This window comes from Charadrius vociferus, unplaced genomic scaffold, assembly GCF_000708025.1.
Source record: "Charadrius vociferus isolate BGI_N301 unplaced genomic scaffold, ASM70802v2 scaffold758, whole genome shotgun sequence".
NCBI classification, from domain to species: Eukaryota; Metazoa; Chordata; class Aves; order Charadriiformes; family Charadriidae; genus Charadrius; species Charadrius vociferus.
In genome coordinates, this window is record NW_009649934.1 from 2,538,587 (window position 1) to 2,557,367 (window position 18,781).

General features: G+C 37.8%; 1 protein-coding gene across 1 annotated transcript in view; it reads left to right on the forward strand.

The window, feature by feature from the left end:
* DOCK3 (dedicator of cytokinesis 3) overlaps positions 1 to 18,781 on the forward strand; it is a 207,870-nt gene that overhangs the window by 87,964 nt on the left and 101,125 nt on the right. The window contains exon 11 of the mRNA XM_009891301.1: positions 14,386 to 14,467. Coding sequence (XP_009889603.1) covers positions 14,386 to 14,467 — 82 coding nt within the window. The remainder of the gene's footprint in view (positions 1 to 14,385; positions 14,468 to 18,781) is intronic.

An 18,781-nucleotide genomic window follows, 5' to 3' on the forward strand; every position in this document is an offset into this window, starting at 1 on the left:
GTTTCTCCAGGACTTAATCAAATAGCTATCTAAGCTTTTCACCTTTCAGTGTTTGGGGTTTTGTTGTTTGGGTCTTTTTGCTTCTCTCCAACCAACCCTCTCATTTCCTTTTGCAGGCAATCATCCTTCAATAATTTTACTGTTAATTTTTTTCCCTCAGATCTTTATCCTTCGTCTTTGTTATCAGTATAAGAGAAGCATCCAGATTGAACTACTAGAATTTCTTCCTCTGATTATCATTTAAAATAATTTGATTTGGAAAATAAAATACTTTTTTTTTTTTTAAGGGGAAGACAAAGAAAAAAGGGGTAATGGAATTAAAATCATTCATGAGAGCAAATTTGTGGGAGTGTGAAGCACTGCAATGAGAGGGAAATGCAGGAAAGGAACACTAAGTGTAGTAATCATTTGGGTGGTTATTAACTTGGACTGATTAGCATTTCACACCTTTGGTTTTTGACTCTAAATTGTGCCTTTGGGCTTTATCTAAATGACATTGTGCTGTGTAACTGTGACCTTACACAATGAGCACATACCACGTTGTTACGATTTTTTTCTTATTACTTAAGTGACAAAAGTAGACATGGCTGGAGATAGAGAGAGCGTGCTCAGACTTTCAGATATGGGGGCAGGGTATGATTTCTTCCCAAGAGAGGTTTGTTGTACTGTTAGATGCCTGTCCAAAACTTTGTACTGAAGTACTGTGTACTACCAGAGTACACGTCATTCTTTTGTACTATAGGTTGATGTACTGATATGTGTCATAAGCATGAATCGTTTATACTCTGCTGTAAAGAGACAGCACATGTTCATACAAAAAACAATTAGAAGGTATGGAATAAACAAAAGGAATAACAAAATACATATTTTTATAAGCCAAACATCTGCCTCAGCCCCTCCCTCTCCCTCCTTAAAATAAACCCAAAGATAAATATTAGCATAAATGGTGTGTAGTCTGTGTTATATAGTAGACAAGATTAAATTATTATAAAGATCCCATCTGCTGTTAAAATTAGTTAGATAGAAGTCTTTTCTACTATATTATATCAGCTGGTAGTTTCCTAGCAGCATCATGATGGAATCTGATCTTGATTAGAGATTGCAATTAGGAAAAGGTATGCTTGCAGAATATTTTCCCCACAAAGATTCTACCTTAAAATTCAGTATCTCACACTGTTCTTCTTTGCCTAGGACAATGAGAATTAGGATGGAGAAGCATGTGTCTGCTCTGAATCAAGACTTTATCCTTCAATGGTTAATTAATAACTGCTTGTAGCCTTTATGATAGTGTTTCGGTGCATTACAGAGATAGTCCTTGTTCTTTTAAAAAAATAATAATCTTTTGAAGTTTGTGAAGCAGCTTCCTTGCCTCATTCTTTTCTCTTGTTTCTTTGATTCTTACCTCAGAGTATGTGGAGGTATTAACAAGGTTAACATCTAGCTCTTTATAAAGCATCTCATTGTGTTTCGTTGAGATGCCTTTTCACGTTCTTTTCCTTCTCACTGAAGGATAATATTGTAATCCATTCTTTCTCAGCAGATGGCTAGGTAAAACACATGCAGAAATGTGAGAAAACTGAGACCCACAGTCATTTTAAAATACTAGACATGTAGAAGTATATCTTCTACCCAGCTGCCAATTTTCAATACAGTGCTAGGAATTTGGTGACTTTGAAACATCTATTTCTGTCTTAAAATGGAAAAACAATAGGCAAAATGATGGAAAACAAAACTTTGCTCCATAATGCTGTTGCTAATAGGTGATATGGAAAGATGGTTTTCATGGAAATGTTCTGAACTTGCAGGTGGATGTTGGGGAGAACGTGAGTAGCTCAGTGTCTCGCATCATCTCTCTCAAGAACTTAGTGCCATTGACAAAGCAGCTCTCAGGAGAGAAATATGATTTGGAAACATAATTGTGGACTAAAAAAATGTTAATCGGTGTGATGATAGTTGGATTTAGCTATTGTAAAGTCACCTAACATAAAATCGTCTGCCCCTTTTTTTCAAGGCTGAATCAAAAAATTTTAAGTGGAGATGTTTTGTTGCTAATACTGCTCTACAGTTGTCTATGGGTGGTAACTGCAGCAGTAATGTAGATAATGATTTCCCATTTGTAATTCCGGTCATGACCTTGAGATACTTTTTAATCAGGTTCTTTTACGTGCTAAAAATTAGCAGGCAGATATATACAGGTCTAAGATAATAAAGGTGTAAAAATATTAGAGAAGAATGTGATCATTATTTTAAATCTGTTGTCTCCTTGGCCTCATGAACAGGTTAGCTTTCACTGCATTGATCCAACTGGCTTTGATTGGACCGTGTGTGTGTGCGCGTTAGAAAAGGAAGAGTTTTCTCAAGCTGCTACTCACTTGTACAGTCTTGTCCTATTTTAGTATCTCTGAGCTTCCATTACTTCTCAGAAGTGTAATTGAATTGATAAGAGGTCACGATACTGCCTCTTTTGGGGGGTGGCTGTGAAAAGAAAATGTTTGTGACTGTTTAGGTAGAGTAGAATAAAATTCACCACTTTGAAACGCTGGATTTAGAAATAATGGATTTGTAGGGAAATTGATTTTTCACTTTTTCCATAGTAGGCGTTTTCTCTGACAGAGTATCCCTATTTCAGATGTCAGAATACAGATCTGTATACCAAGTTGCTGAAGGTAACCTTGACAGATTTGACAGAAATCTTCATCTCTCTGTGTATTTATTGATGACAGTTACCTCCTTGGTTCTCATCATCATTTAGTCACATTTTCTTGACTTTATCTGTCAATAGGAATGTATATCAGCTGCTCAAAAACATTAGAACAGTGTAGCTAAAATTACATTGCGTTTACATATTTCTTCTTGAATAATTTTCTTGTAACACTTCCTAATGCAGACAATTATCATTGTCTGGAACTTTCATTTTAAACACTAAGCAGGCTTCTAAAAAAGTGATAGCAAATTTTCCACAAGTTCTGTCCAAGTTAGGGGTTTGAGTCCTCTCAGAGCTGTGATATGCAGGATCAGCATGCTTAATGGGAGAACACCTGTACCGAGTGACTCTGCACGCTCCAAAACAGAGGTGTAGGAACTACGCATTCTAGATATCAGACGCTGCTTGGGCAGGGGGAGGCTTAGTGGCTGAGAATGGCAAAGGGAAAGATACAGACAGGTGAAAAATAAACAGGAAGATCAGCATTAATAAGGTCAGACGAAGGGAAGACAGGATCACTGGGCAGAGGAATATGGTTGAAGTTGAATAGCTGAAAAAGAAATGAAGTTAGTTAACGTGGAAAGATCCACATTAAAAGCTGTGGCAAAAAAGCCTGACTGCATTCTCTCCCAGAGTATGGAACTGACCTTAAGATCCCTTTCTCTACATTGTCTCTCTCTGTAGGTTAATAGTTCTGGGAGTGCTATTACAGTGTGTGTGAATTTATCCCCTGTTAATTGCTTTAAAATATTATCATGTTCCACTATTACCAGTTGCTACATTAGGAAGCAGAAAATTATATTTTACTTTTATTGTGCAGTTACATGCTAAACTTTCCATTTATTATGTTTTTAATAGCAGCCTTCTCATAGTTATTTTAAAATAGAAAAGTTATCTCATTCACTGTTAGTATAATGATTTGTCTACTGGGAAAAAGTAACTATGTATCATTCAGAATTATTCCTTTAATATTCAGGGAATTTTCCTAGGGATTAAGCTTACAAACTAATGAAGTTTTTCTTCTGCTTAGTTACAAAAAATAATCCATCTTTCTAATTTTTATCTCTTTTCTAGCAATCTGATCTTTTGGGATAGCTAGTCCTCCATCAGTTCCTCCTATACTTTAGTTGATTGTGTTCTTAATGTTTCAATGAAAGTATTTTTCTGACTTTTGTGCAACAGATAATCCAAAGGAGTAGTAACAAGAAGGATATCAGTTCTTGACCATGCTCAAGACAAAATTCCTTAAAAAACATCATCCAGTAAGCAAACGGGAAGGAATATTGCTATCCACAGCACTGGCCCTTCTTCTGGTCGCTCTAGTTAACATGGAAGATCTGTGAGTCTCTGAAGTCTACTGCACACATAGGGCAGGGGACAAAGACCCTTTCTGATATAATATATAACTTTTAGAAAATACAAGTTTGATCATTGCCTTTTCATTTTCTCTAGCAGTTGCTTCAGCTGACTTAGATTCCCTAGATCTCTCTCCCAAATCTGCATTTGCTTGGTTTTCCTATTTATTCCCTTTCCTGTTAATATAATATTAAACATAACAGTAATGTAATATATTTTAAAGAAACTGCTGTAGAGAGGTAAGCAGTCTTACTAGAGATGGCAATTCGTTCTTATAAAATTCCTAATATAAAATTCCCTGTTATAAACCAGAAGCTTTTACAAAAATCAATCTTATCTCTCTCGCTGTGACCACCCTCCTTCCCCAAAAAATTTTTTTCAGTTTGGGGATCAGATGTGACATAGTAATAGGCAGGGATACACATTTTTCTATGGGGATATTTTAAATTTTTACTTAACAGGAAGAAATAAATTAGTAGCAGGTATTCAAAGTTCTTGCCTTTTTCTGCTCAGAAGGAACAAAAATGTGTCAGGAACACATACAGCTACAAGAGACTTTGCTTTTCAACTGGCAGGGTGCAAATACATGTTGTTAAAATGTTTAAGTGAACTCCGTAGCTCAGAGAAAGCAATTACAAGTAATTTTCTGTCTGCAGGAAGGCCCAATGTAATGAATACTCGAGCTCACTCCATTGCAAAATTCCCTGTCAAAAGCCAATTGTGTGTCTCTGACTGAAATTGTCCTGTGCAAAGTCAAGTAATGGGGGTATGTGATTTGTAGAGCAAGAATTATGAGAGATAACTGCCGTATTAGACCTCAGAACCATTAACTTCTGCCAAGTTAGAGATGGTGATAAAATACTTCTATAAACTAAGTGTAATCCAAAATTAGAAGTCTTCCCTGCAGTGATGGTCAAAGCATTTCACACGTACCACCTGGCAGGGTCGGTCTGGCTTGCTTTTCCTTAGTTGAAATCACGATTACTGGCAGGGACTAAGGAATTGCACTACATGACTAACATCTCTGGTTTTTTGGAAATAGAAACTTTTTCTAGCTAATGGAGAGGATTCCGTTCAGGAACACAAATATGTACCTTTCATGATGTAAATAACAAAAAAGTACTAATGACAGTGTCAAATGTTGAGGTGTGGCAGACTCATGAGAACCCAAGGGGACTGTAATTGGGGCTTAGCTACATTTCTCCTCCAAGCTTTAATAATATTTTTAACATTGTGGTTGTTTTTCCTTGAACGTGGTAGAGAGAAATGACAGGTACTTATTTTCACTATTTTCTGTTTCTATGGAAACGCAGTGTTTGCAGTAACAGTCTTACTGTAAGCTCTGTAATCCTCCCCGGGGCTTCTGGCCAATGTGGTAACTTAATAATTCATGAGCATTAAGCCTGAATTCGCTGGGAAGCAAACCGCGTTGCTCAGAGCCGTTTTCTCAGAGCCAGATCATTTCCCTCACAGATTCGGTGTTCTTTTCTCTTAAGATGTCTTTATAAAATACACTGCATAAACCGAAGCAGTGTACTTTTCTTCAGTTGTTTTTGAAACTGGGGTTATTGCAGATCATCTGCATAAGGCAGCTCATGAAAGACACGCACCCCCCTGCCTCCTTCCCTGCCATAAAAAAAGAAAAGAAAAGAAAGAGAGAAAAACCAAACACACACCATGAGCACTTGCCTGAAACAGAAGATTTTAAATAGTGCATGAATCATTGTTCAGACAATCTGCAAACTGAAAGTTCAGCAGAGGTGATCGTTCTCTCTCGGGGGTTCGGGAGTGACCCCCGTTGATGATGGATTGCTCAAATACTGCTGCGCCGTGGGAGCTAGGATACGCTGGTGGGTTACACTATACATGGGAATTCAGTTCTTCACAGACACAGTATCGTTCTGTACAGATGCTTTGACTTACCCTCACACTTAAACAGAGAACTGAAGACTCGTTCTGTGGAGCACTGGGAGATTTTATTAGGTCAGTCTTACAGCAGCTATAAGGCTTAGATTATTTTTTTTCTAAGAGAATTAGCAAAAATTAGCAACTCTAAAAGGTAAACATGATTAACAGCAAATAAACTTGAAAAACTTTTTCAAGGGGATACTCATAAATGGACTGCAAACAAATTGCTTAGTCATCTCAAGAGTTCTGTCTTTTAAAGCACAATGCAATGTGTAGATCCATTCTGAAATATTTTCACAAAAAGGAAACTTTGTTAAAAGTATTTGTAATCTTTCCACAAACAAGCATTTACAAGGGACTTCAGCTCTTGGGAGGAGCCAAAATCATTTACCGTTTGATCATGACTTTACTCTTCCATTTTTCACGTACTTACATAGGTGTCGTGAACAGTTGTACTTCATTAGGAGTTCTTTCTCTTATTGCTTAAATCATCTTTCAAGAGAGAAATCAATCCTGTATTTACGACAGTGGGAAATGACTGAAATATCAATATACGCGCACGCTTTCTTCATGAATATGAGACCATCTGGTTGAAATAAAAGTTCGGAAGTCCTGCTGTGAAACTTGTTTCCTTTTTAGAAAGTTTCTACAGGCTGTTCTCAAAGGCATCAGGATACGGTGCTGTCCTGTAGTGACCCCTTTTTGACCACTGAGCATAGTAATGGTTTTGCAGTTGACAAACATGAGAAAGATTTTGATGAATTGGGCAAATGGAATGAAAATAAAATTCTGTGTTTTCTGTATTCTCATGTGAAGTTGTACAAGCAAATATGAGAAGCCTCCTGTTGTTACTGTGAACTATCTTGCAGGACACAGCACAAATGGAGAGCCGGGGCAGTGCAGGCAGGGTTTTCCCTCTACCACCACACAGGCGACTGGAGAGCAAGAATTGCTTTCCTGAAGAACCAGCTAATGCTCCTGCACTGGGGCTTCAGAACTTCTGCTGGGCCGGTTCAGTGGCCCCTCTGATACAGAGGACACTTCCCCAAGTTAATTCATGCAAATATGAGCTTGTGGAAACTGTGAGGTTTAGAGGCTGTAGTTCAGTCATCTCATCCTCTCCCCCTCCCACCCTCACCAAACCCCAGGAATCTCTTTCATGGTGTTTCTCTGCTAACTTTATGAATGTTTTGAAACAAGCGCTTTTTTTTTTTTTTTTTTCAGCTTTAGGTAAGTATGCTGGTCAAATACCAGTAATTCCTAACATAATTCCATTCAGCAAGTCAACATATTGTCCTTGTAGAGCAGTGTGGTGGGAAGAATGCAGTATTTTATGCCGTTGATGAAGTAAACTGCCCAAACTGTGGTGTGCACAGCAAGACTGCAATATTTTGAAGGTGAATGTTAGCAATGTTTCTGTTGTCATGGAGAATGACTAGCTCATCCTGAGGTCTATCCTGGTTGACCCGGGCTTGCAGTACATAGAGTTTATTCTCGTGATTTATCTGGGACAAAAACCGGTCCTTTTACAGCAATGTCTTAAAATGTTTATGATATTCATATGTCAACTCAGATTTTATTCTAGAATTATTATCAGGTATATTAACATTATTAAAAGAAGAGAATACAAGAGGGGTTTTTTTGTGAGAAATTAAATAATATCATGCTTATCACCATTTCTTAAATGTTGGCACCGAGTATGATGGAAGGAGGGTAACCTGTGCTGGTTAGGCATGTCTTTTTGTGTAGCTTATTCGTGCTAGCTGCTCTGGCAGCATTTTCAGACTTCTGTTCCTGAATTTTTATTTTGTACACAGGTAGGGATTTACATGATACTAGAAGAGTGAGAAAGGAACATAGGGAAACACTGAAAGAAGATCAAGGACTAAAATACAAGTTACCATGTGATCTTTTTGACTACCATATGACCCTTTTCACTATGCATTGGCACATTATGTCATGGGACCAATATATATATTTTAAAAATAGCCTTTCTTCTTAGAAGAGATCAGTCAAATGCTAGATTCTGAAAACCTAGTTAAACACAACTTTTGAGAAAGGACTGAGGTGTTGGTAGAAATGTTGGGGTTTTTCAGTGTTCCCCCAGTTGTTCTCTGGAAATAAGCAGCACTGAGGAAAGTAAGAAAAATGAGGGAACAGATTTGTAGCTTTTCCCTTTTAGTGGCATATTGGAATGGAGAGGGTGAAGGGGAGGCATTTGTTTCTGAGAGAAATGGTTACCAAACAATTATTTTTATATATAAGGGGTACAAGATGTGAGGTATCTGCTTAAGGGAGTTGATGCCCTAATGTGTCACTGTCTCTGCTTCAGAAAACCAATCTCCGGTATGTTGTTAAAGATTTTTTTTTTTTTTAAATGTGTTCTTTATCATTGGTTTCCAGTTCAAACAGAAAAGTGATCTGCAGTCTCTCTACAGACTACCATTGCTTTGGTACTGTGCATCTGTTAATGCTGTACCTACATTCATAAATCAACACACAGTCAGGATTTTTGCCTTGCAACCCCACGCTAATTAAACCCACCAATGAGTTAATACAAGAGGGCTCACTAATCCACTCCAAGCTCTTTGCCAGGCCTTTTCTTGTCATCTGTGCATGTTATGCAAAAAAAGTCCTGCAAACAAACAACCTCAGTAACAAAAACTCCCCACAGGCAAAATGCCACTCCTGCTCACCCAACAGTAAATTTTGTCCCTGTTTGCCCCTTCCTTCATGCTGAAAATGTAATGTCCCAAGCCATTGATTGCTTCCTTCCTTTTTGCAGAAACAGGCGTCAGTTCAGTATGGTCCTGCTTTTCAGGCAGCTAGAGGAAGCCAAGTGAGACACTACGTGTCTTTCATTTTTCTTCCTTTCAAGTAAAAGAACAAGCAGCTATTTGACTTTGCTTATCAGAGCAATGTTTCTTATATTGGAATAGATTTAGCACTTACTAATCATGTGAGTGGTTGTAAAACCTGACTTATCACTGCACAAGGGGTGGTTTCACTGTGATGTGAGTTAGCACAGGAGGAGATCGTGCAGTTAGAGTGACTGAAGATTGCTTATAGCATGTAGGAGCAAGAGGACGAATAAATGAGCTTTTGTTTAAGATACTGCTACTGGTGTGGCACGTCTTAGGTCTGAGCTCAACAAGGTAAAATGTTAATTGTTTTCTTCGTAGTGGTGCATTTCTTATCTCCAATTTTATGCAAGAGAGAACTGATTTTGGTGTATTTTCAGAATAGCCGAAAATAAATGTTGGGGTTTTTTTGACAGTAGTCTGATCGAGCAGTCAGACTGCATCAAATACTCACTACCTCCCTGTACTTAATTTCTACCACTCATTTAGCAGTTATAATTTGAGGGGGGTTTAGCAGAGTAGCATGTGTCTGTTTTCTTTAAGCAATTAGAGCATAGTCAGCTAGAATAATGCTTAATGCATACAAACTAGGGCAGTTACTTCCGTATGGAGTTTACTTGGATTTGAAAATTCGGTCTTGCTAAACTGGACTTTAATGTTGTATAGATTTTATGCATGCTCTTGTCTTCGTGCAGAAAATAACCTTGAGGAATAGATACACTGAAGACTGAACTCCTTCAAAGGAAGTAGCTCCTGAAATAAGAAATTAAGTGACTGAATTTCCGTTAAATTTCTTGACCTTAAATGTGTGTATCTTTGTCTAAAAAAGGAGCTATAATGATAGCTGAAGGCAATGGATCTTCAGATCATTGAAAAAAGGGTTATTCTTCCTGGTTTCCTTTGACATAGAAATAAATTTGCAGTTGTAAAATGGGGAGCGTCTGACTAACTAGTTCATAATATGGGTCAACACTGTTAAAAGGTTTAAGTCCTGTTCCAGGATATACTAACATTATCAGCATGAGTGAGACCTTAGTGGAATATTTAGACTAATTTCTGTAAACTGTTCTTCAACAGTAATGCCAAAGATTAGAAAAATTCTGGAGATGAGAAACAAAAGTGTAAGTTTAGGAGAAGTGACCTGCAAGGAAAGGTGGAAGAGCTTGAGGTGGCTTAGTCTTTCAAGATTGCCTATTAGCACTGCTGTCTTTTCTTTCTCCTTGTCCTGTCGGTGGATCTCTCCTCTGACAGAATGCCTCTTCATGTTCCACAGTTCTCAAATGCTGCGGTTGCCTCAAAGTCCCCTTAATTATTTAGTGACACAAGCTCAAGAGGACTCAAGGGAAGAGTGGGAATTAAAGGAATTTAAAGGTTGTTACTGAGGTAGTGCTGGAATAAGGGAACAATTGATGAATAGGCAGGTGAAAAAGATGGTGGTCTGCTTCAGTTCTTGAAAAGCACTGGAATATGGGAAAAGGAATCAGATCTTTGTGGCTATAACAAGAAAAAGGGTGAATTGCAAATTTTAAAAGATTTCCACTTGTTCATGGAGTAAAGCCTTGCCAGAGGCTATCAAATGAGCCTCCAGAATATCTCTCTTTGGATGTTTTGAAAGCAGACTAAGCAATACAACTTTTGGTAATGAATCACGTATAAATAGACATCTGGGCTCAAAGACCTGACAGTCCCTTCTCTGCCATTGTCAGAGGGGAGGCTGCACAGGGTTCTGTGGCATACAGTATTGTATTCAGCTTCAGTTATGAAAATGAAATGGTCATGACTACTGAAATAATTTTTCAAAGAAAACCTGCGTTGCAAGTTCAAAAATATAAAACTTGCTGGAGATTTAAAATATAATATGTAACATTATTCTTGAGATCAATGGAGGTAAAAGAGCAGTTGTAACATTATTTCTTGAAGAACTTCAATTTAATGAGTTTTAATTCTTAGATTCTTAAGTTATGTTATATAATGCATATATATATGCATTTGTATGGTGCATACATATATTATAAATTACCATAAAGTTCATGCCCTAACAGTAAGTCTGTAAATGGCGAGTCAGAATTTTTTAAGCACGGCAGCCTGAATACTTTTCTGGGTTTGGTATGTCCAGGACTATTAAACTCAAAGATACTGCTGCTATTTTTGAGCTTCACTTTGGTGTAATGTGATAGTATGTATCAGCAGAGTATTAGCGTATGCTTTCATTTTTTCTTGAAGTATCCACTATGGGACATTGTTGGAGACAGAATAGTAGGGTACGATGGACCTTTCATATGGAGGGCCATTATTACCATTTGTCTGGTTTTGCCCTCAGCTCAGTTTATCTGTGGACCACTATCTTCTATAATATTGGATAGTAGTATATATTTCCTGTATTTTCATCCCAGAATCTGGGATATCCTCATCCCAGATCTGACCATTGTAATGAAAGTGAGGGTATTCCAGGTGTTTATTATATAGGGTACTGCCAGGGATTTGCAATCAAATATGAGTGAGCCAGCTTTGATTTTACACTTTGATTTTTGGATGGACATCTTCACCAGTGAATACGTATTTCCCTGCAGATGTGATTTGTATTGTTCATAATCTTCAGCTGGCAGGCTGCTTGTTGCCTGGTTTCCTCCTGATCTGTGTTAGCTTTGTGTTCATCTGTTGCACCCCTGTTTGGTGGCCAGATTATGTTCCCAGCAGCAGAAGCGAAAGAATAGTTTGCCAGAGATCTTGTTTGAGTAGTATTCATCCATTTTATGCTCTTATCCTTAAAAATGGGACGTGGTTAATAATGTGTTAGGCATAGTAATTATTTTTCAGTTTACTAGTAGAGGGTGTTGGCAAATTTACATGTAACAACTAAACTACAGTCATTTAATTATTGTTACGATTTCAGTTTTAAAGAGGACTGATGTTTATTTTATAAAAGTAACTTTTGTAGCTCTGTAGGTCATGATAGTGTTTTGTTTGTTTTCTTTAAGGAATTTTATTTTATGGAAGGAGACATGTTTTACAAATTATACTTCTAACAGAAATGAAATGTATGTTACCTCCTAATCTTTCTAAATGAAAGATTTTACAATTAAACTGATTCAGGGATTAAAATAAAATAGACTTATTAAAATTAAAGTCTCCCTAAGCAGTGTTTATGAAGGCATTGGAAATCTTAATGTTTATTGGCGTGGCTTAGAAAGAAAACGGCTATGAGTTGACATCTCTTTAAATTCCTACATATTTTTAATGATATAAAGCATGATTCCTGTTTGGAAATGGATGGTAAAGTTGGTTATCTTCTAGTTTATTCCCTGTATTAACCACAGTTTACCTGTGGGCGTCACTGTAACTGCCCTGCTCCCCTTCTGAAATTCATTGAGTAGGGAGAGCCAGCAACTGGAACTGCTGCTGAACTGACCCCTGCTTCAGGCGATGTTGATATTTAGAGCTCTACAATGTAGTCGTTCCGGTATTGGTGGGGTTCCTGTTCCCTTTAGCAGCAGCGGCAAAGGGCTGGGGGAAGCGCCTGCTCTGGGCGCCCTGCTTGCATTGCTTGCTGCTGTCTGTTTTCACACCCTTAATCAGTTACCAGTGAACAAACGGGCAGAAGACTGAGTTAATGATAAAAGCTAAGAAAGTAATAAATGTGTTTTTATTGAAAATAGGTCTTTGGTTTTTGTGATTAGTGTATTAGGTAGATAGAGGTAAATATGAGGACGTAATGTTGTTGTAATGTAACTGTTAGTATAATGTACTGCAGTTGTAATATTATACTGGACTCCACTTAATACATCCTAAAATTCTTACTAAAATATTAGATTATACTGTGTCATTGAACCATTTGCTAAAACATTCTGAATTTACTGATTGACATCTCAGTAAGTAGTTGTAGGTAAAGAATCACCAAATACCTGTTGCTTGTGGGTTTCTTTGGGGCATGTTAACAATCTCTGAGGTTATAAGCATCTGTTGCAAATTAATTATTGCTGATTGAGGTTGTGGGATACATGGAGATTAGAGTAATAGTGAGTAACAAGGAGAGTGAATCAGCCAGAGAGCATGGTCTGGATTGCTTAGCAAGGTAAACTTAATCAAATAAACATGTATGAGTCACGCTTACAGAATTAGGGATCCTTCTGACAAAAGTAGTAATTCAGAAAATGTATTGGTATTTATAATGGTCAGGTTGCTTCAAATGAACTCACAGAGTAACACTGTAGTAAAAAGGCTAATATGTGATGTTTGATAAATTAGTTAGGATTCGTAGGGACTTTATTTCATATGTGTGAAATACACATATGTCTGTATTTGTATTTATGGTGTAGGTGGTACCAGTACTAGACTGTTACAAACTTACATTTTTAGAACTGTTCGTGAAATGGTGTTGAAAAAATGCACTATAGGTAAGTTCTATAAAACAATTCCAGCACTCTTTCTTGAATTTAATGGTGTTAAATTGCTTACTTGTTTGGAGAGATATTTGATTGCGTAATATATTTAATGACTGATATGACTACCCTGTAAGAAATTAGCTTTTCTAAAGGGCTCTTTAACATACAAAAGAAAGTGTAAAAAAGAGCAGTGGCTAAGCACTGAAACCAGACATTTTCAAGCTGCTTCCAACCCATGCGGTTTAACAGTAGGGATGAGTAGCCTGTTGGAGCAAGCTACCAGAGCAAGTAGTGCGTACTCTGTGTTTTCAGATTTTTCAGGCCAACAGTGGATAATGTACTGCAAAACGTGTTTTAGTCAAATAAAGGTTACTAGAGTTGATACAGTCAAATGAAAAGGATCTGTGATAATGGAAATGTAACTAGAAGATTTAATGCTCTGCTCTTGCTTTATTCATATGAATCTGTAGGAAGAACGTTGTGGTCAATACTTACTGTGTTGTCACACGTCTAGTGACTAAATTACTCTTACTCATATAATTTATTTGTGTACATAAATTCTCTGTCTTAAGAAATATTGTCAATATCCATGGCTTACCATCCATAGTACTTCTTTTGCAGTCTGGCTACATACGCTGGTTTTGCTGATAAAAGTCTGTTTAATTTGACTGATAAGCAGTTCTATCAATTGAATCTTAATGTGTTTGAATTATTATATTGCTTCTATAAATAGTACCTGTTGACAGAGATTGCTTAATTGGTATTTTTATTGCTTTTAGTTTTGAGTGGATTTTAATGAACTCCGTTTTACTAAAGGCAGCGTACGCCTCAGCAAGTGTACCCTTAGCCTTTGCCTGAAGTAGTTGTAATGTGTTCAAATCCTGTGCTTCATATACTTACATTATTCTAAAGTTACTGCGTCATAAATATGCATCAACATAATGTTTTCACATGCAGAGTACTTGCTATTAGAAGTCCTCTATGCTATTCCGTGTAATTTTATCTAGATCAGTGAGTACTGTTTCATATGCTTCAGGAATTAAAAAAAAAAAAAAATAATACCTAGTGCATCTTTTAAAAAACAAAAAAATAATAAAAATATCTACCTGTATTTTTATGTTGAAGTGTGTACATGAAACTCTTGTTTATTTTTTTAATATTGTTTGTTTTTTAGTGAGAGGTTTATGGTGAGGTTAAACAAGAATGGAGGCCCCAGGAATCCAGAGAAGATAGATCGAATGTGTGCACTTTTCACAGTACGTGTCTGTTCCCTTTCTTCTTCCCTTACTTCTTCCCTTACAGTAGTATGATTGTAGATGTAGTCACCCTGAGGGGAAAACAATTCTTCCTTTCCAAGATATTGAGTAGAATGGAAGCTGTTGCTGAATTTTGTTATGTTTATAGTTAAATGGTAACTTAAGAGAGTGGACGTACATCTAAATTATTTTTATGGTTAAGTAAATATTCTGAAGTGCTTCCTTTTAAGTGGAGTTGTTCCTGCTTATAGTTTGAAATTTTGAGTATTTTCCTTGCACGTAGATGCCAGGGCCCAGGAAGAAGCTGCATTGGCCTGAACGTAAAGCAAGGCACTTCTTTCAGAATTGAAAATAGGAAAATAACTACAGCATCACACACACGCACATAGAAAAACAGAGTTCTCCAAGCAGATCTTTGTTGTGGCCCACTCAAGAGTCCGTGTATCAGCCGCAGGTAGATGGTGCAGCAGTTGCCTCCCAGGTGGGCAGCACGGTGTGTGTGGTGGAACAGAGAGGCTGGGATGTGGTCCAGAAGCAGCAGCCAGGTTGAGCTACAGAGTTGGTTGTAATGAAGGAAACGCTGTGACTTGCTGAGTTCCTACGGCAGGTCTGTGCAAGTAGCTATCCCGTCCTGACGCAAAGCAGATACAACCAACTGCACCAGCAGCCTTCAACCATCTGTACCAGAAAGACAGGATAAGTAATATCCATCTGTGGCTCCTACCAGATGATACCTCAGTTGGGAGTGAAATAGCCAGCTAAGATCTATTTCCTTTTAATTCTTCAGATTCACGTCTCACCTAACTGCCTTCTTGTTTTTATGGTTTTGGTTATGCCAAAAAAGTAGTTTCAAAACACTTAGGCTTTAATATCCAGTCTGCACTGGTCCTAAATTCTGTTAAAAATTGCCCCAGAATCATGTGTCAGACCATGATTTTATCTGTCACTTCTCAGAAAGAGTATGGAAATCTAGAGACACCAAAACTTAACAGCTCATCACAGAATAACTGTAAGGAATTTCAGATCCCAAGTGTGATAAACACCTTCCATCGTGACTCACCTTTAGCTAGCACACATGCTAGAATCTCTTTGACAGAAGTATTTTTACCTCCACTGAAGAAAAATATGGCAGACAGCTTTGGCATAAGGTTTAATTCTGGTGATAAAACCATCTAAGGTCAAGCAGGGCCAGATGCTGAAATAGGCATGATCCGCAGCACCATTCCCTTTTCTCCTTTAAGGCAGCTGAATATCTCCTCTTCAGGAACAGAGCGCATCTAGCCAGCTGTAGGACGTTTAGTTCTGCCTCCTTCTGGATATGAGATGCAGGGCAATCCAAAACTAGTACTGACATCGATGCTGACATCAGTAGCAGTTCTGGTTTTGGTACCAGTGAGGTGCTACCACCTGATTAAATATCAGCAGAGGTAACAGTGTCTCAGTATTGCCATTGGCACTGATGTCTCCACTGTTGGTAACTCCAAACCAGGTATCTCTCTTCTAAGAGAAAGGTGGCGAGGGAGAACCAGCTTCAGTACTGCTGTCTGGATCACGCAAAAAGTTGAGTATAGGATTAAGAATTGCTCTCGGGACTATTCTCAAAAGGCAGCACAGAGTGGTTAATATCAAATTTGGCACTTTCTGGCCTCTGAGGTTCATCATTTTTAAAGATTTTCACCATCAAACTTCCCCATCTACACTGATGCCACAGTACTCGGGGTCATGCAACAACTGTGTGTTTCACGCAGCGTTGTGAACAGTGTGAAACAGTTTTGCTCTGGTGACGTGCAAACCAGTCTTTACAGGGTTTCAAAAATACAAAAAGAATAGCGATACGCTCCAGCCAGGAGCATAACATAGTTCCAGAAGAGACCTGCTGCATATTACGAATGGGGCCAGCCTAGTCTGAAAGAGGCCAGCCCCGGGCATTGCAGACAGCGCCGCTCTGTAGCAGCCATCCTGCTGACCAGAGGTCACTCCCAAACTGCCTTTCTATTTAACTATACAAAAATACCAAAGCTGCCTCAGTATCAGCTCTCAGAGATGCTTAGACTTCTTGTCTGTCACTCTTCCTGGTAGAATGTATACTCTATATAACAGGAATTATGATAATTGGGGAAACTATCTGTGCAAAAAATTGTGCATTTCTGATGCAGTATTTTTCATCAATATATTCAAAGAACTTTCCAAAGTATGTAGCAGAAGCGCAACAAATAATAGCTTTCAGAATAACTATTTTATCTGCAAGGGTTCTGTCTTATCATAATTTCTTAATTTTGAAATTATTCCAAAATAAGATAGTTCTATAATTTTCAGGTTTGTTCCCAAGTTTGTCTTGCTTTTAAATCTAGTTATTTCTTTCCTTGCCCTCCTCACCCACCCGCAATGTCTTTCTAAACCTCTAATATTTCCCAGAGGCAAGAAGCCCCGCATCTTAGCTAATTCAAGGTATCCCTGTCTTTTCCTGCTGTCTCTGTTGCTTCTAGGGGTTCAGCTGTCTCCTTGTGCAAGATACCAAAATTGCTTAGGTTTTGTTTTTTAATCTGCTGTCATATCATACCAGAGGTGAGAAACTGCTTCCTCTGAAGATTAAAGCTCACTCAAGCAAACCTCAGCCTATGCACGCTTCAGAAACATTCCTGTGTCTGAATTAAAGCATTTCTGCACAGTATAAGCTTGCTATTTTTGTTAAATACCTTACTCTCTGTGGCCTACAATGTTGGCAACTGAATTTGGTAAAGCTGTTCAAATAACTAATTAGAGGCAGTGAGGTATCCTTGATTCCACTAGTTTGAGGGTGGGTTGTTTTTTTTTAACGTACAATTAGACCTTTATAGAAACCAGCATTGTAAAGAACTAAGCATTATTATAGAGTAACTCTTTTCCATACCTAATATGGTGGAAAAGAAATCAGGGGTGATTTTCTAAAAAGCCATGCAATTAGAATTATTATGGAATTATTTTGTTTATCAACGAGTATCATTTAAGAAGCTCAGAAGGATGTGGGAAATAAGCCCCCTGTGGATGCAGTGCTAAAAACACCTTTCTGGAAATTGATTTATTCATATTGCACAGAAGCAAATAATAAACATAGTTTGTCCTCTTCTGGGTCCTAAGTTATGCGCGTGGATTCTCTGCAAAGAAATTATCTGAAGACTTCCTCACAGGGGTTGGGTTTTTTGGGTGATCGGTCCCTGTCACAGTAAGAATTCCTCCCGTTGTGGAAAGCTTCTGCTGTACGAATGAAATACAAGGCCATCTGGGCCCACATTTCTTGTCTTTTGACTGTGACACAGTATATTTTTTGTGAAGTTGAAAAGCGACTAAAGTGTGAACCCATCAATATGTGCATGCCCTACCATTTTCTGATATTTTGACAGCTGCCCTTTGAAAAAGTAGTTCTCTGAATTGCTGCTAATTAGAAGTGGTAATCTCATAGTATAATAAAATTCCCCCTGTCAAATCACAGGTATTTTCAAAAATCTATTTCTCTCGAGAGCATTAAGTACTACCCCCAAGTTTGGGGTTTTTTTTTTGCTTTTTGACATGTATTGTCAGGCACTACTGAGATTAAAACTATGTCAAATCCCTTCTTATCGCGGAACTTCAATTTCTCCAAGACATGCAAGATAAAGCCTACCATATGCTACGCTGGTATGTTAGGTGATGAAGAAAGCCTAGAAAGTACGTTCTCTTATTCATGCAGCAGCAAAATAAGACTTGAAGAAAAAACGCTAAGGAAGATTTATATAGCTTAATTCTTTGGCTTCAGAGAGAGACGATCTGCTAGCTGGTAAGCATACCAAACAGCGTATTTGCAGCTCTCTGCATATGCTGCCCAGGCAAATACAGTGCTCCTTTTAAACGGTGTAAGAAGATACAGCTGTGAATTTATGACTTGCCTGCTGTAATTTAGCAATATAACGCTATTTGAAAGGGACTGAAACTTCTCCTTAGAGGAAATTCTCTTTATGCCTGGGGCTCAGTCACTGTGCCCAGATTTTATTGGGCTGTATGTCACTATAATCTGAAGTTCCATGTTTACGTGCATTGCCATCATAATCTCAGGTGTTGAGATTTGGTTTCTCAAGTCACACGGGAAAGAAATTTGCTGCGTGAATTAAAGTTCATGGTTTAGCTTCCAGCAAAATATGATCTTTAATTCACTAACTTGGTTCAAACTAGGAATGACAGAACTTAGATGTCTGCAGTCTAAAATTTCATCCACACTTTATGTAAAAATTGTAGTATTTCCTTTTACAGTGGTTTCAATACCACTTAGTTGTGGCTTTTTAAAAAAGAAAAATACAAGAT